The 26,121-nt window shown below is 42.3% G+C and overlaps 2 protein-coding genes and 1 long non-coding RNA gene across 7 annotated transcripts in view; 1 reads left to right on the top strand and 2 right to left on the bottom strand.

Annotated features, from left to right (window-relative positions):
• Window positions 1-825: 825 nt before the first annotated feature.
• Window positions 826-26,121, bottom strand: part of LOC310847234 — a 98,357-nt gene continuing 73,061 nt past the window's right edge. The window contains exon 2 of the long non-coding RNA XR_014565704.1: window positions 826-3,431. This is a non-coding gene — a long non-coding RNA (uncharacterized lncRNA). The remainder of the gene's footprint in view (window positions 3,432-26,121) is intronic.
• LOC310847158 (androgen-induced gene 1 protein-like) lies at window positions 3,940-12,598 on the bottom strand. 2 transcript variants are annotated; one of them, XM_083744733.1, is made up of 6 exons: window positions 12,423-12,598; window positions 11,519-11,662; window positions 9,133-9,234; window positions 7,240-7,355; window positions 4,942-5,093; window positions 3,940-4,089 (listed from the first exon to the last, which is right to left on the bottom strand). In XM_083744733.1, exons 1-6 carry the CDS (start codon window positions 12,591-12,593, stop codon window positions 4,064-4,066), a joined length of 711 nt encoding a protein of 236 aa, XP_083600859.1. In that variant the 5' UTR covers window positions 12,594-12,598; the 3' UTR covers window positions 3,940-4,063. The 2 variants fall into 2 exon arrangements, with proteins under 2 accessions (XP_083600859.1, XP_083600860.1); XM_083744734.1 differs by having other exon boundaries at window positions 12,426-12,598.
• Window positions 12,901-26,121, top strand: part of ZNF831 (zinc finger protein 831) — a 49,618-nt gene continuing 36,397 nt past the window's right edge. The window contains exon 1 of one of the 4 annotated variants that reach the window (XM_083744100.1): window positions 12,901-13,026. Coding sequence is in view for 1 of the 4 variants with exons in the window: in XM_083744095.1 (XP_083600221.1) it covers window positions 25,418-25,462 (45 nt within the window). In the remaining 3 variants the exon portion in view is untranslated. Of the gene's footprint in view, window positions 13,027-25,016; window positions 25,463-26,121 lie in introns of those variants that run through there. The other 3 variants (XM_083744093.1, XM_083744092.1, XM_083744095.1) reach the window with 3 other exon arrangements.

Here is a 26,121-nt window from a genome sequence, read left to right as displayed (position 1 = left end):
TGGGGCCAGGCAGGTAATTCCCACACAGTCATCTCATACAGGGCTATGAAGTCAGACTCCTTGCTGAGGGAGTGCATTTGTGTGAATCACTTCTTCCACCAAAGTTATGCCAAGGTTGCTTTTAGAGTGGCAACGTTTCTTCAAGTTGCTGCTGTTGCTGTCACACACACACACACACCCTCCCCTTCTTCCTATAAATAAAATGTAAGGCTATTATTGTGCAACCCTTTGGAAGATGTGCAGTGCCATTATCCTAGGTTTGCATGAAGTCAAGGTGGGGTAGGAAAGCAAAAGAGAAGGCAGGTTGAACAACAGTTTTGACTATGGCATGGGAATGAGAAAGGAGGGACACAGAGAGGAAACACGGTGGCTTAAAACAATGGAAGTTTGGGTAAAGAAGGGATGGAGAAGAAAATGGCAGTTTTAAACAATGGATACAGTACCTTCATACAAGAGAATATTTTAGGGCTACACATCTCTGTCACTTAAGGCAGCTGAAGAATGGAAAAAGGAGAAGTTTGAGTACAGTGAGGATGAAGAAAGAGTCAGAAAGAGGGGAGAGAGAGAATGTGTGTCTGATCATGGGTGCCCTCCCCCCCGGATCAAGTGAAACCATAGAAATAACTAACTGACCAATCACATCAGTTCAGTCCCCCCTAACAAAAGTCCTGTCCTGCCTCCCCCAACAAAAATCCTGGCTACGCCCATGTGCATGATTACATACATCCATATGAGTTGGCAGTTCAGACCAAGTAGGTCTTCCATGTGGGCAGAACCCACCTGGAAATGCACCCAAGGAGAAAAAAGGCCAATGGCATGCAAGGCTGTCATCAATACTTTATTTTCAATCTTCTAATGATTGTAAAATCATTATAAAAACCTGATCCAAAACACCCACCCACCCCACTCACACATGAAAACAAAGACCACCACAGCCAACCACAAATGAACAGCCACATCCTAGGCCAACCCCAAGCTCTCTCATCACCAAAGGAACACAAGTGAACAGCAAAGAACCTACCCAAGCAATGCTGACACCAAACCCTACACATAGTAAGTAAAATAGAAACATTGCCACCTGCCCCCGCCCCCAACCATCTTTCCCTCCCCTCCACCTCTTTCCCCCTTTTCTTCCCAATGTCTCAACAAATGAAACTGATTTGTAAAAATGTTACATGAAAAAAAATATACGAGAGATATATTGCACACACTTTTGTAAATCAAGAAAATCTTTAATAAAACAATGATTATAAAATGAACACTAAAATATGACTTTTAAAATATGAGTTCTTAATATAAGGTCAGAGTTTCTGACAGATAATATATATTAACCAAAGCTTTGTTTGATGTGATGTCTTATTTAATTCAATGGAACTAAAAGTTCTTTGGGCCCTTTAGTTTAAATCTCAGGAGGCAGCAGGTTCAGCAGGAGTTCTGAAACATTTCAGATATGTTACCACAAAATAGAAGTTCTAGGAGTATTCAGCCTACTGCATGCTCTTCGTGATTTATAGGCTACATTTGGCTAGAAGATTTTTATTACCGTTGGGGGAAAAACACGGCAAGATTTTACAATGAGAAATATAATCTGAAAGGCCTGGAAATGCTGCACCGTCAAACATAGAGGAGAATGCTGGCTATGCCTGTATGCTGCCCTGAATTAACAAGTTAAATCCACCACTGCAAGTAGGTCTTTAATTAGTTTGTTCCACCTGCTTTGTACATTCTGGACACTATGCTTGAAAACATTTAAAAACAATGCCCAAAAGATTTAAGTCATGCAAAGAAAGTAAGAAAAGCCTGCTGGATCAGACCAATGGTGCATCTAGTCTAGTATTCTGTTCTCACAGTGGCGAGCCAGATGCCTGTGGGAAACCCACAGGCAGGACTCAAATACAAGAGCACTCTCCCTCCTGTGGTTTTCAGCAATGGCTATTAAGAACACTACTTCCAACCATGAAGAGCACAGCCACAATGCCTAGCAGCCACTGACAGACCTTTCCTCTTACACGACTCAGCATATTCACATCCAAGGTTTTAGTTCACAAGACCTGAGATGAAAGGGATATTTGTTGAAATTAAATATTCAAAAGTCTCATTCTGGATTAATTCTAAGGGAAAGGTTGCCTGGCCTTCATCAGAAAGAAAAGACTGGATTTAATCAACTGGATCTTGTTACATGCCACAACCCTGACAGCCACTTGTATATACTATAATTATTTAAAGAGAGGTAAATTGCATCCTTAGTCCTATACAGATTCATGATTGATTAAGACACATTTATGGGAACGTTTAGGATTGTATTTTTGGAACATTTAGGATTGTAGTTCACATTCACCAAGATTATTTATGTGAATTTGTATTTGGGTCTTGCTCACAGGCTCAGGGAAAGGAGCAGAACATGTCAAAACGTATTAAAATGCAACACATATAAAGACCCACTCACCTTCATTAGCCCTACTAAGGACAGTATAGAGCCGTATTTATTTTAACCTTTTAACTAAGGGCTTGTCCACATTGGGCTCTACTGTATGGTTACCAGATTTTTTTCAAGGAATCTGGGGATACTTTTTAAATTTCATGCTTTATTATTTTAGGAAAGGGTTGCCCAGAGTTCTTCACCTTTTTTAGCGGGGGAACCCCAAAGTCGTCAGGCGTGCACCTTGACACAAGGCAGGTGGAGAAGCCCATCTATGAACACACAAACGCCCCCCAAAAAGAGGTGGGGGGGGAGAGAGATCGAGTAAAGGCACTTGCTGGGCTTGGGAAAACACGCATTAAAACACACAAACAAGGCTCTCTCTCTCTCTGCAGCACAGCTCTTTTCTAGGCTTCTCCTGTTCTTCACCCCTCACTCCCCCCCCAACTCAGGTGCGCAGAGCCCGCAGCCGCAGAGCACCGCGGGCTCTTGTGCGGGTGGCTCCACGCGATTTCAGGGCGAGCATTGATCAAGGAAGCGAGCTAGAAGGAAGCTCTCTGGCTCGTGCCTTGGTTTAAATAGCCTCCCCCCCAACCAGCGGATTGGCTGGCTGGAACTTTGACATGGCTGGGACCTCCGGTGCTGCTCAATGCCATGGCACCCACCATCATTGCCTCGCTGCAAGTCCCCAGGCATAAATCAGGGGACATTAAAATCCAGGGACATTCTGGGGACAGACTTTGTCCAGGGACAGACTGGTGAATCCAGGGACATCTGGTAACCGTGGTCTACTGTGTGTTTGCAACTGTTTGCGTTCCAATTTAATTTGCACAGTCCACAGTCAAACAACACAAATCTCAATGCTTTCCCCCTGTAAAAGTGGGTTTACCCAATATGGGGATAATGCAATAGTGGGAAATCAGACTCCACACTGGTGCACTATATGTTGCAGATTATTTGTTTCAGTGTTTTGAGGTATTGTTTCAGTTGCCACTTTCTACTACTTCCCTTTCTATGCCCACTACTTCCTCTCCCCCCACCCTTATTCTCATAACTATTTCTGGTATACTCTTGCTTTCATTTCTCTTCCAGTATGCTATTCAGGGTGCACCAAGAGCTTCTATATATTTCTTCTGATCTCCTAGAGTTGCAAATAACCAGCAAACTGCACAAGAACATTTACAATTGCCTGACTGTGTACACTTCTTGGGTGGGTATTTAAATAAAACAAATAAATAAATAAAACACGTGCAACTATCTGTGCATATGCTCTGTCTGTACTTAACTGGCCTATCAAAATCAATCAATTACAAGATAGCGACAAACACAAAAGGGAAACCTACTGCCTTAAGGTACCAGGTATAATGCACGTATTAAATATATATGTAATTCACTTATATATACCCAATTTTCTTATACAAAGTTAGTAATTTTGTTTAAAGCACTGTTACTCTGATTTGGTACATTTCCCCACTTTCTATTTTGATGGCACTATACATTACGTGTCTGAGAAAAGGCCATTTTCAGTATACTTAATCTTTAAGAAGAGGTTTTTACGAATGCTTTTATCTTGATGAAAGTTTCACTCTGTTCCATAAGTGAGCTTGCACTTTTAATGGCCTTATACTTTCCCCAGGTTCTTCTCTATGTGCATTTCCTTTTACGTTTTGCTGGAAGGGAAAGAAAAGAACATTAAACTTTAGAATATTTTCCTACATATGGGAATGTAGAGCCCTCCCACAAATGCTCCCCTGGAGACGTGTTCTGTGTTTCCAGACCTGGAACCCACTTCCTTTAACACGAATTTAGGGAACCATTTCTTAATTTTTGTACCATATATTTGTACAGTGGTAGTGCTGATGTTGTGACCCAACTCAGGCTAAGACCAGGAGGTGCATCCTGACCCACTAACTGACAACCTATGCTCTTCTGGGTTCTCTGCTTCCCCCACTTGTAACTGCTGATGCTGTGCTATTCATGTTAATGTGAGTTCCAGCTGGACCTCACATGCAGCTATGTAGTGACATACCTCTCTCCAAGTCCTCAGTGCACAGAGTATTTCAGATGACTGTGGAAGTGGCTTGTGTGCCGGGCTTCTAGATAACTATGTGTACTGTGGGAGCACCTCATGAGGTCTGAAATGGTCAAGCTGTTGTAAAGCATTTCGTACAGTGGCAGAGTGGTTGGCCAAGAATCTTTGGGGTGAAAGGGAAGGCTCAGCAAAATGCCTGTGGGAATCCCTTCAGTGCACAGAAGTGCACCCAGGAGGTATTGTATTTATCGCTGTAGTCTTTTTACAAGTGAAACAGAACTTGCATCTGACTGAACACATTCACAGCTCAGTCTCAGACAAGTCATCTCAAAAGTTCATTGAATACATTGAAACTACTCCCAGGTTAAGTGACTATGACTTCAGAACCAACTTAAATGACTCTTCTCCTCACTTATGCATTGAATATTGGTAAAGTCCATTCCCTGTGTCAGCTACAGCACTGAAAATACAAACAAAAAATCCTACTTACCCCACAAGCGTTTTGTTAGTTGCTCCCCAACGAAGTAGAAGATTACCATTATAAGAAAAGATATGGAGATAAATATTGCCCGTCCTAATGGACTGAGCACTCCTAAAACTGGATATGCCCAAATCCCACTTGCATGGTTTACCCACATTATCCTAGAAACAAGGGGAGACAGAGTCACAAATAGCAATAAATTTTATAGGTAGATAGTTGATTTCTGAAGTTGCATGGAAAACTATTCTATATTTGCTGATAATTTCAAATATAAAACTGTAAGTTAAGTGCATAAATTTGGATTTTCTTAAAAACATAGAAGTACAATTCATACCTGAAAGCAATATTGATTTAAATGGAGGACCATATGACCTATGAGTATTTTACTTTTGCTAGATCATCTCATTTCCCAAAACAACTAATTTTTCTTCATTAAAAAATAAAGATTATTCAACAGAAATTTCTGAGTTAAATGGGGCTTGGTAAGTATTTGTGAAGACTTTTTAGCATCTAGAAGAGGTATAAAGCATGTGAAATCTAATGTAATGCTTCCCACCATGTATAGTTGGTTTATAATTAATGCTTGACATGGTTAAAAATGGGTTTGCAGGTTGGTTTGAGGTAGCTATGGCTATAATCTCTATCAGCATACTAACCACAGAACCATAAAAACACCAGACAGCAACAAGTACCGTATTTTTCGCTCCATAAGACACACCTTTTCCCTCCTAAAAAGTAAGGGAAAATGTGTGTGCGTCTTATGGAGCAAATGCAGGGGGAGGCAGGCAGGAAAAGCCCCCAAGAACCGCACAAAAGCTCCACACAGCTCTTGCGGACTTTTCCCCAGGAGGGAGAAGGGACTGATGCGGCCAGTCAGTCCCTTCTCCCTCCTCGTAGAAAATGGATAGCGCTCGCTGCCTTGGCTTCTTTAGCCTTGCGCAGCCTCTCCCGGCTGGAGAGGCTGTGCAAGGCTAAAGAGGAAGCCAAGGCAGCGAGCGGGATCCATCCAATATTTTTTTTCTTGATTTCCCCCTCTAAAAACTAGGTGCGTATTGTGGTCCGGTACGTCCTATAGAGCGAAAAATACGGTATATAGCTTCTTCTTCAGAGCTCCAGCAACTGCATGCTTAGGAAGCTAATGTAATGGGCACTGAAGGGCAGCTTTATTGAGCCCTCAAGCTTCTATTCTTAGGAACCTAAAGGAATGATATGCAGTTTCTGAACTGCGTATTTACACCAGCTACATGTGCTACATGTGGCATCTGTTGTCAAAATTTAAGACTAAAAAAGCTATTTGCATGTGCGCTGCTCATGATAAATTAATTTACCTAGTCAAAAATACTAACTAAATGGCTACACTAGAATTAATCTGTGCCTGCTACCACAGAAATGGTATTTTAAGGTCTTGCATAAATGGATCAAAGTAATGATAATAGGACTATGCTTATGGTAATTAAAGAAATGGTAATGGAGCAATAGGCATTAGCAGTGTAATATTTACTTGCAATATTTTATGGCTGCATAAACATTCCAACGAATTACAGAAAATTAGTTCAAAGAAGCAAAAAATTGTTAGAAATGTAATACAGTGGAACCCCGGTTTTCAAATGTAATCTGTTCCAGAAGACCGTTCAACTTCCAAAATATTCTAAAACTGAAAGCAGAAGCCTCAAAACAATAGGGAAACTCAAAATGGCACGTTCAACTTCCGAAAATTGTTTGAAAACCAAAGCAGTTACTTCTGGGTTTTTGGCATTCGAAAGCCAAAATGTTCGACTTCCAAGATGCTCGAAAACAGAGGTTTCACTGTATAATTACATTGCATCAATTACAAATTCCTTAAGGCTATTTTGAAAATGTTGTGTGATCAGATCATCATAATTTATTGAGAAATTTGATAACAGCAAAAATGTTAATAGCTGCTAAATGGCTCATTCATAAAATATCAACGAAACAAGAGTTGCTTAATAAGATACCAACACTGCCATGACCTTTAAACTTGTTAAAATGGTATGTTTAAGAGAAAGGAGACAAAACCAATAACAATTTGGGAGGCTCTGGTCTAATTTTATTAATTGTATGAAACCAATAGAATATTGAATATAAGCATTTTCATATAGTTTTATGAGTTTATCAGACAATTTATGATAAAATGATGTTGTACGTTTAAAGTATCTTGAGATCAACATGATAAATACATTAAAATAGTTATTTTAAAGAAGCCATTAAACATACGGATTCCAATAGGCAGCATGCACAATATGCTTCCTATGCTTTTAAAAATTTATTTAGATACTTGATACCTACCATGAGAGGTATACAACTGCAAAGGCGCAAAGTCCCAAAATTCCTCTACATCTACGGGGATACTTATGATCACAAATGAACAATTCTATGAAAAGCAGTGGGAGGATGGTGGTATGCTAAAAAACAAAACACAAACACACACAAATATAAGTGCTGGAAACATATGGCAAATCAAAACAAAGTTTTATTGTTTGTTGTATTGTTTTCAGTAGTTGTATTAAATTACAGTTTTTTGAACTTCTGTTCCATGTTTTATTCCAAGTAAATATTTTTATATTCTAGCTTAGCGGTTCTCAAATTTACTGCCCGTAGGGCCCACTTAGGATGGCTGAAAATGACTGAGGTCCACTGTCATATGCAGGGGTAGCAGCAGTTACAAAATAGTGGCAGATGAGAGCATTTTCAATCAGCTGGCAATTACTGGCATAATTTTCTATGGCTGTCTGATCCATCTTGGGAAATTTATTAATTCTTTGCCACAGTGGTTTCCTCCCTGACACAAGCAGTTCCTTAGCTCAGTTTCCTCAAGCTAAGTCTTCTTCTTTGGCAATCACTCGTAATATCACACCCTGAGTGAGGACAAAATTTGGTGCCCCCCCAACTTTGTATAAACACGGGTTAGACTTTGTTATTAGTCCCCTCAGCTCAGTAGGGGAATCATCTGCACTGCCCTAAATCCGCCGCTGTCATGACCTGCTACACCTATTATTCTGCTGTCTCTTTCAAAGGCCCAGGAGTTCTGTTGGGGTGACTGGTTGTCAACCACATACATGTGTGTTTTTGCTTTCAGAGCCTATTCTAGCCCTGAGAATGTCCAAAAGAGGCTTTGACTTTGTTGTTTAGAGTTAGTATATAAAATAACCCTTTCCCACACCGTAGTTCAATTTTGCTTTGACTGGTGGAGTAGGTGGGGGTAGTGACCCCTCCACCACTCTCTTTTCATGCAGGCTCTGGGGAATGTCAGGGAGTAGACTCAGCCTGCACAAGTGAGACAAGGGCTGTCATGGTATAAAAGGTAAAAGGTAAAGGATCCCTGGACAGATAAGTCCAGTCAAAGGCGACGATAAGGTTGCGGTGCTCATCTCGCTTTCAGGCCGAGGGAGACGGTGTTTGTCAGTAGACAGTTTTCCGGGTCATGTGGCCAACATGAATAAACTGCTTCTGCTGCAACGGAATACCGTGATGGAAACCAGAGCACATGGAAACACAGTTTACCTTTCTGCCACAGCAGTACCTATTTATCTACTTGCACTGGTGTGCTTTCGAACTGCTAGGTTGGCAGGAGTTGGGACAGACCAATGGAAGCTCACTCTGTTGCGGGGATTCGAACCACCGACCTTCCAATCGGCAAGTCCAAGAGGCTCAGTGGTTATATGAAGCAGCTAGCAGCGGAGGAAGGGTGAGTGGATGATGTCGTCTGTTTATGGTGGGAATAAGGAGCTATACATCTTAAATGGGGCTACCTGAATGATGTGCTACGTGCCCTCTCCTTCCTTCCCTTTGCTGTAGAGTCCAAATAATGTATGAGAGATATGTTTGCATAGTTGTATAAGGGGATTCAAATTCCTGTGTGCAGAGATTCCACAGGATTCAGTGGCTGCGTTCTTGCTGTGTGCCCCACAGTAGTTTGGACATAACAGGGTGGTCCATTTAATTTAATTCTAGAAGCATGTGCTTCTGATCTCATCTTTGGCATGCTCCAGAAGAGGAAATGGGAACACATGACCCAAAGGTTCACCGCAGCTTATGCACACAATGTTAAATAATCATTTCACCTATTACATTTGAACTGACCCTTATACCTAAGTTCTGCAAAATATTATGATCAGATAAACAATAAATGAACTGAACACAGCAAAAGAGATACCTGAAAAACAAATGGTGTACACTTACCATAGTATGATTAAGCCAAATTGGATTAACGTCATCCAGCTGTAAAGGATACACTAGTTCTCTGTCATATACGTAAAGGCTCCAGAAAGCAACAGGTACAAACTGTCATTAAAACATTTGACAATTAACACTTGTATCCTCAGACAAATAGTAACAATAGACAGTTAATGTTTTTCCAAATCAAAGTATTTGTTAACCTTTTCCCTTTTCTTACCGCAGCTCGCTTATTACAGTGAATAAAACCTGACTATTGTGAATATAGTTTTCTTCTATTTCTCCAGATAAAAATAATAAAAAACCTTAGCATCAAACACTCTGTATTAAGGTTCAAGCTTTCTTGTTTTGCAAATAAATAGCTGCAAGGAAACCTAATTAGTGAGTATAAGTGTTTGTCCACATTTGAGCATCATTTAGCCATGAATCCCTTTCCCTCTCACCCCATTTGAATTAGACTGGAGTAGTCCACATCGAAATGTATTTGCATTTGTATATGAGGTACAGCTTCAGACTTTCCCCTTCATATCAGCAGGTGCTCCCTCCTGTGTTTGTCACCTTCTAATTTGTTTATTTTGTTATGCCAATTAAGTACTGAAAGGGCCCATAGGCAGTTAGCTTGGTGTGAACTTTTAAGTTTTTCCCAACCAGGAAGTGTGGGGGGCGGGGAGGGGAGCAAGCAGCACAGTCATAACTGTAAATTCTCAAAGCACACTTATCAGATAGCTGTACAATATCTGGTGCAGAATGTTTAATGTACAGTTTTCTGGTTTTGTGCAAATCTTGAGGGAGCAAAAGAAAATACACACACACAGATAAGGCTACAACCCTACATTCAGTAGCATACTGGAAATAGTTGTGAGCACAGCTAGAAAAGAAATTAAAATACAGTCAACAATCTTCAGTAGACAAAATATTGAAATTCCATATAAGCAAATGCTTGCTTGTTTGTAGCAGCGCATATGCTAGTTGTGCAATCATGCTGGAAGGACTCATTATCTATTGTTACCTATCGTTAGAAGCATGGATAATTATATTGACTAGTCAGAAAAACTAATTAGTCAAGTTCAGGCACAAGGACAACAACAATTTTTTTTTTTAGAAACTTGGTCTGATTTTATTGATTTTATTAATAAACAGGATGAGAGGATGAACCCATCAAAGACTCAGAGAATTGTGAAAATATATGTTTCAATAATATATGAACAATAACAATTTAATAATTTAATAATAACAGGCAGTAATATGAATGGCTGTCAAAGTTTTCATTAATACATTACGGTGATGGAATTGATTGGTTTTACTGCCTGTTGTTCAAATTCTTAATAAATAAATAACATCGAGGAAGCAGTGGATGTGAAAAGGGGAGTAGCAGAAAGTGATGAATGATGCACCCACCTTAAAACACAAACAATTTTTTTGTGACCCCAAGCAAAGCATCTTGAAGCCCAATTTCCCAATTTACTGGATTATCTCCTTATCAGATAGACCTAAATTTACAGGGGGAAAGTATCAAGATTGGTGTAGTCTGAGAGTAATATGTATGCTTTGCAAATTAAATGGGCAAACAGTTGCAAACAGAACAGTAAACTCACGTGGACAAGCCATTATACACACACTCTCTCCCACGCAGTCCTGCCAAAAATGTTCTCTGAAGTTGCCAGAGATGCCAATGCAGAATTTCATTGAAATGCAAATAGCAGCTTTGGACGGTCTATTCTTGTTGAAACCAGGTTTCCCTACTGCTTCTTTTTACCTGGTTTTTCTGCCCCAGATGAAGCCTCCAGAGGGGTGCTATTGAGGCTCCCAGCCTCAATGGTGAGGGGGTACCAAACTGGGAACTAGATGCCTGGAGGGAGTCTTGAACCTACTAGCCTTTCTCCAGTGGCATCTATGAATGCCCGTGCTAGACTATCATTAACTATTCTATAGGTCTGTTAGCTTCATTATTAAAAACGAACTATCTGGGCTCTTCTTCTCAAAACAAAGTTTCTCCTGATTTAAATGATAATGTGGTAGGTTTTAAGAATGGGATTTGTAAAGCCCCACACTCATCTTAGATTCAAACCATTTGGAGGGAAATCATCCCTTTTTAAATATACCAGGTGACAATCTACTCAGCACCCTTGGAATGCAGCAAGATAATTAAATGAAAACAACACAACAACAGCAGCAGTTACTTCTTGTATTTTAAGAATGATCAATGCTGTTGGTTTCATTTAGACATGCCAGGCTCTTTGTGACAGTCTTTTAGAAATCTGGAGAACATCGCCCATCAGACCTAGCCAGCAGGGATAATGGAAGTAGTTCCAAACATCAGGATGCATCAGGTATGAGGAGCGCTGTTCAATAGTACGCACATATTTCAATAACAGAAACAGTAGTTACTTACTAAGCCAATAGGAAACACATATGAAGAGAAGATGAAATCTCTGAGAGGCACCACCAATGACGATACTCTTTTCTCTAATGAAGGCATGCACAGAGCTACAGTATCAGATATGACACATAACAGATACAGGATTGTCTGTAGAACCTATGAAATCACAAAAGAAGCTATTAGAAATACGCATGTCTATTTTTTCCTTTTCTGGTTTAGTTTCTTAACAAGGGATGCACACACCATACATTTAAAGCACATTGCTTCCACCCACCCCCTCAAAAAAGAATCCTGGGAACTGTAGCTTACTCCTCACAATGCTGCAATTCCCGACACTCTTAGCAAACTACAGTTTCCAGAATTCATTGGCTGCACTTTAAATGTTTATTAGGCGTACTCAGCCAAGGAAAATAATTTGAAGCATATTACTGGTTGGTTCAGTTTATCTATTATCTAAAGGCCTTTATATTTCCCTCAGCAACATTGTATCTTAACATAAACAAGATTTTATGTGTTAAAGTTGCTCTGAGTTCTTTTTTGGGGGGAAATCATCCTTATCTATTTATTTATGCCCGCCTTTTCCCCTGACAGGGACTCAACAAATAACAACAACCAGAACAATAAACGGGGGCATGCGAGTCATAGCGTACTTGGGGTAACGGATGCGAGTTAGGGTGATGTATAACTAATTTTTGCTATAAAACTCCCGGGGGGAAGGGACACACAAAAGAAACTAAATTTACCTCAGCGGGTTCACCCGCCCTAACCTATTTCAACTCTCTCTCTCTCTCTTTCTCCCCCTCCCCCACCTTCCCGCGCGCGCCGCCCTGCACGTGCGGCCAAGGAGCGCTCCGTCTGCGCACGCGCGGCGCCCTCCCGCTCTCCCTCGTTCCCTTTTCGCAGCCGCCGCCACCACCACCTGGTTGAGGAAGGTCAGGTGTTTCCAGGAGCCCCCGTAGGTGACGTCCGGTTCCTTGCGGACCGACCTGGGAAACCCCGCATTCTGGCTGACGGCGAAAACCGCCCAGAGGAAGCAGAGGAAATGTAGGAGCGCCGCGGCCCGCTGGCCCCGCAGCGGCACAGCCATTGTGGCTCAGCCAGCGCTACGCCGGGCGAGGGGACTCGTATGGATGTGGTGGAGAAGCGGCGGCGGCGGCGGCTGCCCACCCGCCCGCGCTGGCTGGAATGGCGGGTCCGGGCCGCAACCCCTCGAGGCCCAGGCGCCACCAACGGCAGCCGCTCGCGCCGATGGTGCCCACTGCGCAGGCGCTGCAGGAGGTCGTCGGCGCTCAGCCGCCCGCCGCCATCTTTTGGCGCCTTTCTGCCTCGACTGAGGGGAGCCTGAGTGGCTCCTCGCGACGCCTCCTCACCTCACAGAGGGTGGACCGTACCATGTTAGCGACTGCTCTGTCTTTTCGCCTGTTTATGTTTGGGTGGGGGTAGTGGTAACACAGTGAGGTGGTCAGGGCCGCTCCCCTCCTCCTTCGCCCCGTGTTTTCTTCGAGAAACCTTCATGGCAGGTAGGCAGTCAAAACACTTGATCCGTGGCAAGGGTTGACCTGGGTTTCCCGCTCTGACAGCGCTTCTCGGATCCTCACCCCCGCCCCCAAATTGGAAATGGTCCTGACCTCGCCTGGATGCTGTGGGCGGGGCTTGAGCTGTGACGGGGTGGGCGCGTCGTCATTTGGACCCTGTTTGACAGCTGCAGGGAAGGATGGGTTGCTCACATCAGTGCAAAGTACCCCTGCTGAAATCGCCTTTTTAAATTTTTTATTTTAAACACAGCTATTAAGTGCCCTGCTTTTTTCCACTTGGACCACAGTTACTTCCTAAAGCGTTCTAGAACCTTTCCTCATAAGAAGTTTTAATAAAGTTTCTATACCAGTTTGATTGTAGGAAAAAAATCTCAAAGCTGTTTCCAGAAAAAGATAGCAAAACAATAACATGACCACTAAAATTTTTACAACTGTAATTTTAAAACCTACAAAAGGTTAAAACCACAATAAAATAGACTTGAGTTTTATCTTATTTGGTGCAGCATATCTGCAGAAGACCCAGGGGCTATCTCATTGCTGAACATGCTTTCACCTGTCCTGTCCCCAGCACCAAATTTGGCAGCAATTCCTAATCAAGTTTGAGATGCACGTGGCTTTAAATACCACTAATCAACCGTAGATTTTTAAAAAGTGCTTTTGTAATCTAAATATTCTATTTTGTATTTAGCATATAAACTGTATGTATTCACTTCCACAAGACTTATTTATAACACTTGTATCCTATCACTCTTAAGTATAAGAGTGTTGGCAGTGTAGGATGATACACTAGGACGATCCTTCATCCAAGCATTGATTAGACCCACTGATTTAGGTGACTTGAAAAGGGAATTAGACAAATTCATGAAGGATGACAGGCATTATCTATTAGCATTATTCCAAACCTCCGGTTATTAGTGCAATGACCTAAAGGATGAGCAGTTGCTCCCCATGATAATCCTATGCTATTGAAGGTGGATAGGTGGGTTGCATTGCCTGCTGATTACAATGAGTGTGTTATGCTGGACAAGCTTGTTCCATGCCTTGGCTGAAATCTCATGATGGTTGGGAGCCTTTTCCAGTTTGTAAGAAGGAGACACACTGATTTCCGCAGTTGTCTTGTAAAGCAGCCCTAGCTATCCTGTCCCACAGTTGAGTAGTAGATCCCACCTTTCAAAATAATGTCTAATAACTTGTCAACAATCTGTAAAAATAATGTTCATAGCAGTATAATTTCCGCTAAATAATGGCTTACATGTTAGGGGTTATAAGAACCAAAATAGCTAAAACACTCTTCACACTCAATCGTTTTGATTTAAAACTAAAACAATTAGTTTTTAATTCAGTGGTGTAAATGTTCAAGTATCTGTCTAATCTAAACCTCTGCATAAGTGATGCTTGCTGAAAATGGACTAACTTTGCAAAATAGCTCTTAACAGGTTCTGTTACTTTGATGCTGTTCTTCACATACATATGATTTATTTAACTATGATCACAAACGTCTGGCTATATTTGTACTTTAAATAATTATCTGTTGTGTTTAAGTCAGAAAAAAGTGATGTGTACAATAATGCTGACTTCAGAACAATAGATATACAAGACTTGTCAGCATTCTTCACTAAAGGACCATCATTCATAATTTTGAAAATATGGAAGAACTGAAAGTAGGGAAGGTGATGTGAACCATACAGTCCCTGTGGCTACCATGCTGCTTGTCTCTCTTGTTTATTGTATAGCTTTTTATAAGAAACAATATATAACTTGCAAAGAAGTAACGAAAGGTGGATTTGTTTTATTTGTCTGATTCAAATGACATTTACAATCTCCTACAGGGTATCATGAGCTTTAATTCGAACTTCTGGGGATAACTAGATTTTTACTTTATATTAAATCTTGAGTCTTGTTATTTAACTATTTTTGCTCTATCTGAACATTCTTGGTATTAGGTTTTCATCTTTAAAAATATACATGGGCTTGAATACGAGATCTAGATGAACAGAAATTTCAGCAAAATTGGAGTAAATATTGGAAATATATTGGACCAAACTTATAAAGTGAACTGGCGGGGATAGAACAACTCTATCAGCGACGGACTGTAAGATCAAAAATCAAATACGTAAGGGAGGAAGATATTCGATACTTACCAAAAGGGTGGAGGGGAGTCTAGGGCCCAGTAGAGCCCAACAGAATATGATTTTTTATTATGGTTTTTTTACGTTGTATAATTTAGGGAAGAGAACATTGTTGTATTTTTTTGTGTTGTATTTGTTTATTTTTACCTGTCTTTATATAACTTGAATAAAAATGTATTTTTTAAAAAATAAATAAATAAAAATATACATGGGCTTGTATCTATATGCAGGAACTGCAAGTCAGTGTACCGTGACTTCCAGATACATGTATTTTGTATGAAACCATCAAGCATTAATAATCTCTTGATATGGCTTCTTTTTTCTTCTCATTACCCGTTCCTTTTTCCAAATATTGTTACGGTATGCAGATTACCTAATTGATTTCTTACTGATAAAAGAAATATGCCACATAACAACCGCACACTAGAGGGTGCTAAATAGCAATGCAGAATTGGTTTCCGTGGTGACAGACATAAACTTTTGTGAAAGTCAATCTTAACTAGTGTTCTTGTATAACTGACTATGTTCTGATGAGTAATCCATTGCATTTTTGTACATATTTATGGTACGCTCTGACTGAACTTCCAGAAATGTTTATCTTTCTGAGATTTTTCATACTTTAACTATACCCAACTATTGCAAAGCTGATGGAATAATACCTGCCTTGAGCATTACGCATAATGTAATTCTCCTATTTAAAATTATTTTAAGATTTTACTAATGGAGTGAGTCAATTACCAATTTACACAAGTGTATTTCTGCTGCTGTCAATATAACAAATACACCAGTGTAGCTGCCACTGAGTCTTACTAGACTTGTTAGTACTATGTTACCCATTTTTTTTACATTTAAGTTGATTTGTGTTGTTGCATTCCCAACTCACATTAGCCAGCATAGCCAATGAGCAGAGATAATGAAAGTTTTAGTCAACCATATTGGTTACCCTTGCTGTGTAAGCCTGCTAAGGATGCATCATAGCCCCAAGCAGTTCTTTGCATATGCTGGATGCTCCCAGCATAGTGAACCCACATGCATGCCATTATATAAATGTTATGGCCAGCAAGTCACCTGTATGCTACATTGAGGCTGCAAATGGGATTCGGGGAAGAAATAAATGACTGGAAACCACAAAAGATGAGCATTGCTTTTCAAATGTATACACGTTGTATAGGTGATAAATGCACGTTAAAGAACCAGTTTGAGGGTGGGTGCAGAATGGTACAGGAGAAGGTGGACCTGTACATTACTCCTATGTTTTACTGAGTGATTTAAATATAATCTATAGTTAAATATCATCTATAGTTGTAGTGTGAGCTCCTTTTTGCTGGCAAAATTGAGTTAAGGGGTGATTTTGACAGTGTGATGGACCATTGCGTTGAATCTGGTTCCCATTGTTCTTTAATTAATTGTGTTGGGGAAATCTACAGTGTCTTGGAGTAGTATTTTATGGATTGCAGAAACTATCACTCTGTATTCTCCTCCTGTTTCTCAAAAGGGGCTAGTTGCTGTGTGTTTTTTTACAGTTGGGTTGGATAGAGGAGCTTGCAATTGGTGGCAGAGTAGTCTGGCTATTTGAATTGCTCCCATTTAGTTTGCAGTTTTTGTCTCGTGGTTTGGAGCAATGCACTCTACAGAAACACTCCAAATCACCCCTATATAGTTTCAAATCATAGAATCATAGAGTTGGAAGAGACCACAAGGGCCATCGAGTCCAACCCCCTGCCAAGCAGGAAACACCACCAGAGCACTCCTGACATATGGTTGTCAAGCCTCTGCTTAAAGACCTCCAAAGAAGGAGACTCCACCACACTCCTTGGCAGCAAATTCCACTGCCAAGCTCTTACTGTCAGGAAGACACAGCTCTTACTGTCAGGGAGACACAGCTCTTACTGTCAGGAAGTTCTTCCTAATGTTGGGAATGCAACAACATAATCAGTATTGTTGTTAGCTATGAAACAATAAATTGTGTGGAGCCCCCCTTTTTAGCTTACTCTTTAAAAAATAAAAACAAAGATTATGTCTTCTAGAACTGTTATTTAAATCCGTTAGTTTAGTTCTCATTTCCATATTTTCAGCTGTGAAGATGGGTAAATTTTTCAACATGTGCCTGTAATTTTTTCATTGTTGTAGATTCTGTCAGAGCTTCAAGCTTGGTGTTAAATCCCTGAAATAGCTCCTCCATAGGGCACAGCAGGGTCTTAATTAAATCCTTAAGTGTCTCCTGTTGATTTGCTAATAGACTTGTAAGTTCTGCCCTTGTCATATTCGCAACAGTCTCTCTTGCTGCAGCCTCCTTAGGGCTTCATTAACTTGTGACCCCAAAATTCAGGATTCCCCCAAAACTGATGCCGTAGTTTTGTGCTGTGAACCCGTGTTTTGTGTGACTACCCCAGCCAAATAACTTCTTAGAACTTCTTACTAATTGGATGTGTACTGCTTTTGAACAGCTACCTATTAATAACATAAACGTATCCTGTACAAATTAGTCTAATCCTTTTTTAAGGTATCTAAATGATTCACAGTAATGGATTTTGTAAGTTAATTATATACAGTGATACCTCGGGTTACAAACGCTTCGGGTTACAAACTCCGCTAACCTGGAAGTAGTACCTTGGGTTGAGAACTTTGCACCAGGATGAGAACGGAAATTGCACGCTGGCAGCGTGGCGGCAGCAGGAGGCCCCATTAGCAAAAGCGCACCTCAGGTTAAGAACAGTTTTGGGTTAAGAACGGACCTCCGGAACGAATTAAGTTTGAAACTTGAGGTACCACTGTATTGTACAAATGAATACTTTCTTTGTCCTGAACCTATTTCTGATCATTTGGCTGACAAAGATAGCTCATTTTTAGCACATTATACAGTGGTACCTCGGGTTAAGTACTTAATTTGTTTCGGGGGTCCGTTCTTAATCTGAAACTGTTCTTAACCTGAAGCACCACTTTAGCTAATGGGGCTTCCTGCTGCTGCCGGAGCATGATTTCTGTTCTCATCCTGAAGCAAAGTTCTTAATCTGAAGCATTATTTCTGGGTTAGTGGAGTTTGTAACCTGAAGCGTATGTAACCTGAGGTGCCACTGTAAATCTCTGTCAAGTTCTTCTAAGTCCCTGCTAAAAGGCCTCATCTTCTTAAGCCATTACTTCAGACATAAGACTGTTGTTTCTTGATCTCACTTTCTCTAAGTATATATGCCATGGTAAGTGTGAGAGCGTTGTATTGGGGTTGGTTTATTTATTTGTATGAATTTCTATACTGCTCAATATATAAAATACCTGGGGAGGCGGCGCGAACGGCAATGGCGGTCCTCTTCTCTCAGTGAGGAGGAGCTCCGTGGAAATCGGGTCGTCCGCTACGGCGAAGCGGAGACCCACTCTGGAAACCCACAGGCAGCAAAAGCCTGTGGTCTTGGGACTCGGCGGGCGCCAGAAGCGGCCCCCGAAACGCTGAAGGAACCCCGTAAGGGGCTCCGGAACGTGGAGGGGGTAGCGGCGCTGTGAGTCGTTTCGCAATCTGCGGAGTGAAGCCGCGCTGCTGCTGCCGGTGAGCGCTGACCTCTTTTCCTGGAAACTTCTGATTCGGAAAAGCAACAACCCGTGAGTAAAGAAGGACTTTATAAAATTTGAGACTAAATTACTGAATTTGGCTGAAAGCGGAGCGACGTAAAACAGGAAGTCCGTCTTCCGCTGCTACTGAACTTCAAAGCAAAGAGCTGGAGGAGTGGAGGCGTAGAAAGAACTTTTAGCCTAACTGATCTGAGCACCCACTGAACTTTTCCTTAAACAAAACAAGGACTTTAAGCATTTGATCTCCTGCCTTTTATTTGTATTGTGATACCTTTCTTGTATTGGAACTACAATTTGAATGAGAAACCCAGGTGCTGGAGCTGCCTGAGCAACTGAGCTGTCAGTTTTGCAGATCTGGTTATTTTGTATTAGAACTTGCAACAATCTGAGGGGGTTTGGACTTGTTACTTTGAAACATCATTTGAAATACCAGTATGCACTGTCTGAAACAATGTGGATGTTAACACTAACTCTGCTTAAAACCTACTATTGAAGGTTCTTGGACATTAAATTTGATTTTAGTAAATTTACCAGAACTGGATTCTTCCCTAAAGACATTTTAAGCTCCCCCTAGAGGATTTGGGATTTACAGCAGTGACATCATTCTACTTTCCTTTTCCCGACCTCCTGTTTGACTTTTTTTTTTTCCTCTGGGCCGTTGTTTTCTCATGGGAACAACTCAGCTTGACCTTGACTTTTAGATAACTCTGGAATGAGTGGCGCAAGAAAGAGGGGAAGAACTAGACAAACAACTTTAACAACTTTAACCTCAGCCTTGCAGACACCTAGATAATCTGTACCTACTTTGCCTTCAGAGGAAGAAGCTGCTTCTCTGCCACGGGGAGGGGAGGGAGAAACTGAGCAGTTACAATTGGAAGATATGGCCTCAGGAGCAACTGCTTCCATTTTAGAGAAAATTTATGAAAAATTGGAATCTCTGGATAAGAGAGTGGAATCTCTGGACAAGAAAGCTGATGAACAAACAGCTAAGATTGATCAAAACACAGAATGTTTAAATAGACTAACTGGACAAGTATCACAGAACGTACAGTGGTGCCCCGCAAGACGAATGCCTCGCAAGACGAAAAACCCGCAAGACGAAAGGGTTTTCCGTTTTTTGAGGCACTTCGCAAGACAAATTTCCCTATGGGCTTGCTTCGCAAGAAGAAAGCCCATAGGGAAATCTCCGGGGACCTCTTTTAAATGCTGGCGGTGGGGAGCAAAGCCTTCCCCCCCCTCCGGCCTTCAGAAGAGGTCCAGGAAGGCCGGCGGGGGCCGAAAGGCTTTGCTCCCCACCGCCAGCATTTTAAAAGCAGTCCGGGATAGCAGGGAAGCGCTTCCCGCTATCCTGGACGGCTTTTGAAGGCAGGACCTCTTCTGAAGGCGGGCGGGGGGTGAAAGTCTTTGCTTCCCCCTGCCTGCCTTCCCGGGAGAGCGGAGAAACGCAGCGTGTTTCTCCGCTGTCCCGGACAGCTTTTGAAGGCAGGCAGAGGGGAGCAAAGACTTTCGCCCCCCGCCCGCATTCAGAAGAGGTCCAGGACCTCTTCTGAAGGCTGGCGGGGGGCAAAAGTCTTTGCTCCCCCCTGCCTGCCTTCCCGGGAGAGCGGAGAAACGCAGCGTGTTTCTCCTCTGTCCCGGACTGCTTTTGAAGGGGGGGAGCAAAGACTTTCCGCTCTCCCGGGAAGGCAGGCACGGGGGAGCAAAGACCTTTGCCCCCCGCCCGCCTTCAGAAGAGGTCCTGGACCTCTTCTGAAGGCGGGCGGGGGGCAAAAGTCTTTGCTCCCCCATGCCTGCCTTCTTGGGAGAGCGGACAGCTTTTGAAGGCAGGTGGAGGGGAGCAAAGACTTTTGCCCCCCGCCCGCCTTCAGAAGAGGTCCAGGACCTCTTCTGAAGGCTGGCGGGGGGCAAAAGTCTTTGCCCCCCCTGCCTGCCTTCCCGGGGGCTTTTAAATCGCCCCGGGACAGCGGAGAAGTCCTCCGCTGTCCCGGGGTGATTTTTAAATGCTGGCGGGCGGCAGCGAAGCCTTCGCTACCGCCCGCCAGCATTTTAAAATGCTGTCCCGGGGTTTTTTAAAATGCTGGGGGTGGGAAGAAAAGCCCTTGTCCCCCCCCCTCAGCCTTCAGAAGAGGTCGGGGGACAGACTGTCCCAGACCTGGCCTGAAGGTGGTTTCCATAGGAACGCATTAATTGATTTTTAATGCATTCCTATGGGAAACCGTGCTTCGCAAGACGAAAAACTCGCAAGACGAAAAAACTTGCGGAATGAATTAATTTCGTCTTGCGAGGCACCACTGTACAGGCAATTGGGCAGTTGACGGGGGCCACAGTAGAAAATCGGAAATTGGCTGAGGACACTAGCCAAAAACTTGAAAATTTAGAACAAGAGGTAAGACCACTCTGCAAACAAGTAGGTGAACACCAGACCTATCTTTCTATGATAGAACTGCGGAACCGGGAGAGTAACTTAAGGATAAGGTCGATACCAGAAGTGGAAGAAGGCAACCTAGCTGAGTTTTTGACTAAAGAATTTTCCAAGTTCTGGAATTTAGAGGAAAAGGACTTTAAAATTGTGTCAGCTTTCAGGCTTAGAAGACTTGTAAAGAAAGAGAAGCCCAGAGACTGTTTGATAACTTTGAGATCAAAGGAGGAAAGGGATAAGATTTTGGGTCTACATTACGAAAAGTCACTGGACATTTTGGATAAAAGAATTGAAATTTACAAAGATATTCCTAAACAACTGTTGGATCTTAGATCTGCTTATTTGGAATTGGTCAGACTGCTTAGGAGCAACTCAATTATCTTTAGGTGGGAATTTCCCCAAGGACTATCCTTTACCTTCAGAGGGAAGAAGTTTAAAATCAGAACATTGGAAGACAGAGACAAATTTCTGACTACATACGGAGAGGACCTTCAAAAAGGAATTGAATCACCTTTTGGGCCTGGAGCACCGGCGGTACCGGCACCCTTGGAACCTGAAGATCCAGCGAATAAGGAATATATAAAATACCTGTACCATGTACATTTTAAGACCTGAAAGCAACAAGCAGAATAAAATACATGAGCAACTGTAAATCTGCTTTCACAAAGTACAGCTGGGTGACACATAGAGAAATACCATGCAGGTATCAGTTCTTGTTTCAGTCTACAGCTGAGAGAACAAGGAGACATAATGCTACTTGTTGTACTGAGAAGTGCACTGAGTCGTAGTTCCTCTATTTTGCAGCAGCTTGTTGTGCTGCTGTTGGGGGCCCGCTCCCTGCCACTTGTGAAGTTATCATGGATTGCCAGATTCTTTAGGAGTTTATGTACCTTGTGTACACTACCATCTTTTAAATGATGTTGAACAGTATAATCCTATACATACCTTTCAAAAACAATTGCCACTGAGTTCATTTAAGCTTTCTCCCAAATTACTGGGTATAGGGTTGCAACCTAAGCACATCCATTGCTTTTAGTCATGAGGGCCATATGCTATCTCCAGAATCAAAGTCATGCCTTTGAGTACTGGTCGCTTGTAAGAGCCAGTGTGGTGTAGTGGTTAAGAGCGGTAGTCTCGTTATCTGGGGAACCGGGTTCGGGTCTCCGCTCCTCCACATGCAGCTGCTGGGTGACCTTGGGCTAGTCACACTTCTTTGAAGTCTCTCAGCCCCACTCACCTCACAGAGTGTTTGTTGTAGGGGAGGAAGGGAAAAGAGAATGTTAGCCGCTTTGAGACTCCTTAAAGGGAGTGAAAGGCGGGATATCAAATCCAAACTCCTCTTCTTCTTCTTCTTCTTCTTCTTCTTCTTCTTCTTCTTCTTCTTCGTAAGCAACAACATAAGCATGAGAGAGCTATTATCCTGCTTGTGGGCTGGATTGAGCAAGAGGAAATGGAATTCTGGGCTAGGTAGACCTTTGATCTGATCTTGCAGGGTGCTCTTTATGGGATAATTAGCTGAGTCACGCATCAAATCCTGCAGGGTTCTTCTAATGGCTAATATTTTAAATTTTCAGCTGTGCAATGCTTTAACAGAGGAGGCGAGATTGCCCATTCCTCATTCTTTAGCTAGTGCTATCAGCTGGCCCCCAAGCTGTTGATGACATCTTTTGTAAAACATACCGTAGCTATTGCTGGTAGTGATAAGTTAGAATAAATGCTGTTATAAATCTCAGCCGAATTACTAAGGTTTCTCTGTAACTATGGAAACATAGTTCTAGACATTAGAGTGCAAAAGGGAGAATCTTAGTGTTACTGTGACAACTGATAACTACATGAAAGCTAAAAAAGTGACAGATTTTTTACAATATGGTCATATACAAGCCTGGTAAAATTGTGTATGCTTGAGTACTGAGATACTGTACAATCATGTGTATATAGGTATCCTTACAAGGGTTTGTTGTTTCACATTTCATCTGATTATATATACAGTTATAATAATATAGCTTGTATGCTTCAAGCATATGCATGTCGCTGGCTGACTGCAAATCTTCCTCCTCAAATTAAGAACCAGGGAGGGACCATCACTCACTACATGCTTTGTGAACAGAAGATATCAGGTTCAAACCCTGGCATATCTCCATTTGAGGATTAGGCAATAGGTAATGCAAAGATCACTACCTGAGACTCTGGCGATCTACTTCTGGTCAGAATAGAGTCACTGGCGGAGGAAGAGGAGTGTGGGGGGAGCACACCGCCCCGGCAGCGCGATCCCAGCAAGGTGCCATTGCAGCTGCCCCCCCCAGCCCGCGCAAACAGCGCACCACGCCCCCAGGACATGCGCCAGCCCCATCCCCGCCTGCTCTCCACCCCCCAGTGCCGGAGCATGAAGCTCTGCCACTGAATAGAGTAAAATGGAGCTGGACTGGACAGATAACTTGTCTGGCAGTGGTATAAGGCAACTTCCTATGCTCCTAAATATGCAGAAATAATATCCATTGCTGCTGGCTGTTCCACTTCTGACAGTGTTTGAATGTGTAAAAAAATGTCATCCTGTGAAGGAAGCTTTTACACAAGTGAAAAGCAATTGAACCTCCTTCCTTCCTTCCTTCCTTCCTTCCTTCCTTCCTTCCTTCCTTCCTTCCTTCCTGATCATCTAGTTTTCTGTGTTTGGGGAATTTCTTCTTGATGGATCATTCAAACATATGATTCTCAAACCAGCAACCTCAATTGTACAGTTTAGGAAGGGAAGCACACATTTGCATATTTTGAATTGGCCCAGAGGCCGCTTGAAGTACCGTATTTTTCGCTCTATAACACGCACCTGACCATAACACGCACATCGTTTTTAGAGGAGGAAAACAAGGGAAAAAAACATTCTGAATGAAACAGTGGATGTATCATTTTTGCGCTTCATGCTGTGGCCACAGACATGTGATCTGATGGTGAATTTGGGCTGACCCAATGCAAAAATCCTGAGAATCCCTGTGGATCCATGCTTTGTAACCACGTTTTTGCACCATTGCAGCCCCAGGCAACAGTGGGTGCGTGATTTTTGGGGGGCAGGCTGTAACCATGGACATGCTATGTGATCTGATGGTGAATTTGGGATGACTGAATGCAAAGATCCTGAGGATCCATGTAGATCCATGCTTTTTAACCACGTTTTTGCACCATTGCAGCCCCAGGCAACAGTGGGTGTGTGGTTTTTGGGGGGCAGGCTGTAACCATGGACATGCTATGTGATCTGATGGTGAATTTGGGGTGACCCAATGCAAAGATCCTGAGGATCCATGCTTTTTAACCACATTTTAAGTGGGGAGGGAAGGAAAAACACAGAAGGGACACGGAGCAGGAGAGGGGTGTGCAGAGAAGCAGCTGGCTAAGAATGCAGGAGAGGGGTATAGGGAGGAAAGGAAGGCAAAAGTTTTCCCTCACCTACCCACCCAAGCCAGCCAGCTCGTTCTCTCTCTCTCTCTCTCTCTCTCTCTCTCTCTCTCTCTCCCTCTCCCTCCCTCCCTCCCTCCCTCCCTCCCTCCTGCATGTTTTCAGCAGCACGGAGACACTCTGCTTTCCCCTCCACTTGCTTGGAGGGGAGGGGCTTTCCCTGCTCTTTGTTCCGTTTGAGCAAACACAGCAAGGAAACAGAGGTGGATGGGCAGTAAGACCCTGAGGCAGAATGCCGGAAAGCAGCCGCTTCCTCTTTTCAGGTTTCCCTTCTAGGAGACACGCGATTTGATTTTTGCCTGCTTTTTTTTGCCTCCTCTTGCACTATTTGGCTCCAGGGACCACACATTCGCTCAATAACACGCACAGACATTTCTCCTTCCTTTTTAGGAGAAAAAATCTGCGTGTTATAGAAGGAAAAGTACGGTATATGAAGGTGAAACTCCTGCAGGCCAATATTGTCTCCCATCTGTGCTTTGGCTCGCTTTGCTGGCTTCTGTTATTGGGAGACCTGGCTCCCAGTTTCAGAGAGATGAAAACAACCAATTTTTAGAATTTCCTAGTTATGGTAAATTTGAGTAAGTGTACATTTGGTTTACAGTCTATTGGGAAGTATCTTAATCACTTGCTACTTTCAGTCAGTGAGGCGCAAGCATCTTTGTTCATGACACCATACACTTCAGTGCTTTGGGGGATTCCCTTATGTATTTCTATGAATGTATACAATGCAACTTGAATTTTATATTTAAAAATGGATTTCAAAATGCAGATGTTTTCTGTTTTCAGATATAATGGGCCTTTCTGACCTGGATTTGCTATCGGCATGGAAGTCAAATGGGGCCACCCCAAAATAAGATGGTTTCAAGAGGTACAGAATGTTGAAGGGGTTGGGGTTGGGGAGAGGAGAGGAGAGGAGAGGAGAGGAGAGGAGAAAGAATTAGCCCACTCAGTCTGGAAGCTGGGGGTTAGGTTGGGGAGAATGTGTGTTGCCCAGAGTGGCTGGGGAAACCCAGCCAGATGGGCAGGGTACAAATAAATTATTATTATGATTATGATTATGATTATGATTATGATTATTTATTATCTTAGAAACTTCAGGGTTTTACCATGGCTTCTGATCAAGAACAAATCATGGCTTGTTGGTTTGGGTGCAGTGGTAAGCTGGGGTTTGTTTCAAAGCAGGAAAGGAGGGAGAGTATCACTAAACAAGAGTAAGGAGAAAGAGGAGGAGGAATTTGTAATAGTGAACCTTCCAAAATTCCCTGATACTGAGTCAGATTATTATGACTGTATGATACATCACCTTGGTTAGCAGTTAGTATGCAGTATGAGACAGCTCTTGACTTAATTTTTACTTATTAAATGAAATGAATCTGCTTTCTGAAATGTATATGTGTTTGCTTTTGGAAAAGGTAGTTTCATGGTAACATCTTTCATATGTGTTATTTGGATTAAATTACCGGCTTAAAATAGCATTGCTTATATGTAAAAAAATAAAAGCTTCATATAGACTGAAACATTCAAACA

This window comes from Podarcis gaigeae, assembly GCF_964106915.1.
Source record: "Podarcis gaigeae genome assembly, chromosome: 6".
Classification (NCBI taxonomy): Eukaryota; Metazoa; Chordata; class Lepidosauria; order Squamata; family Lacertidae; genus Podarcis; species Podarcis gaigeae.
Note: the sequence above shows the minus strand (reverse complement) of the source record. Positions and strands in the feature narration are given on the sequence as shown.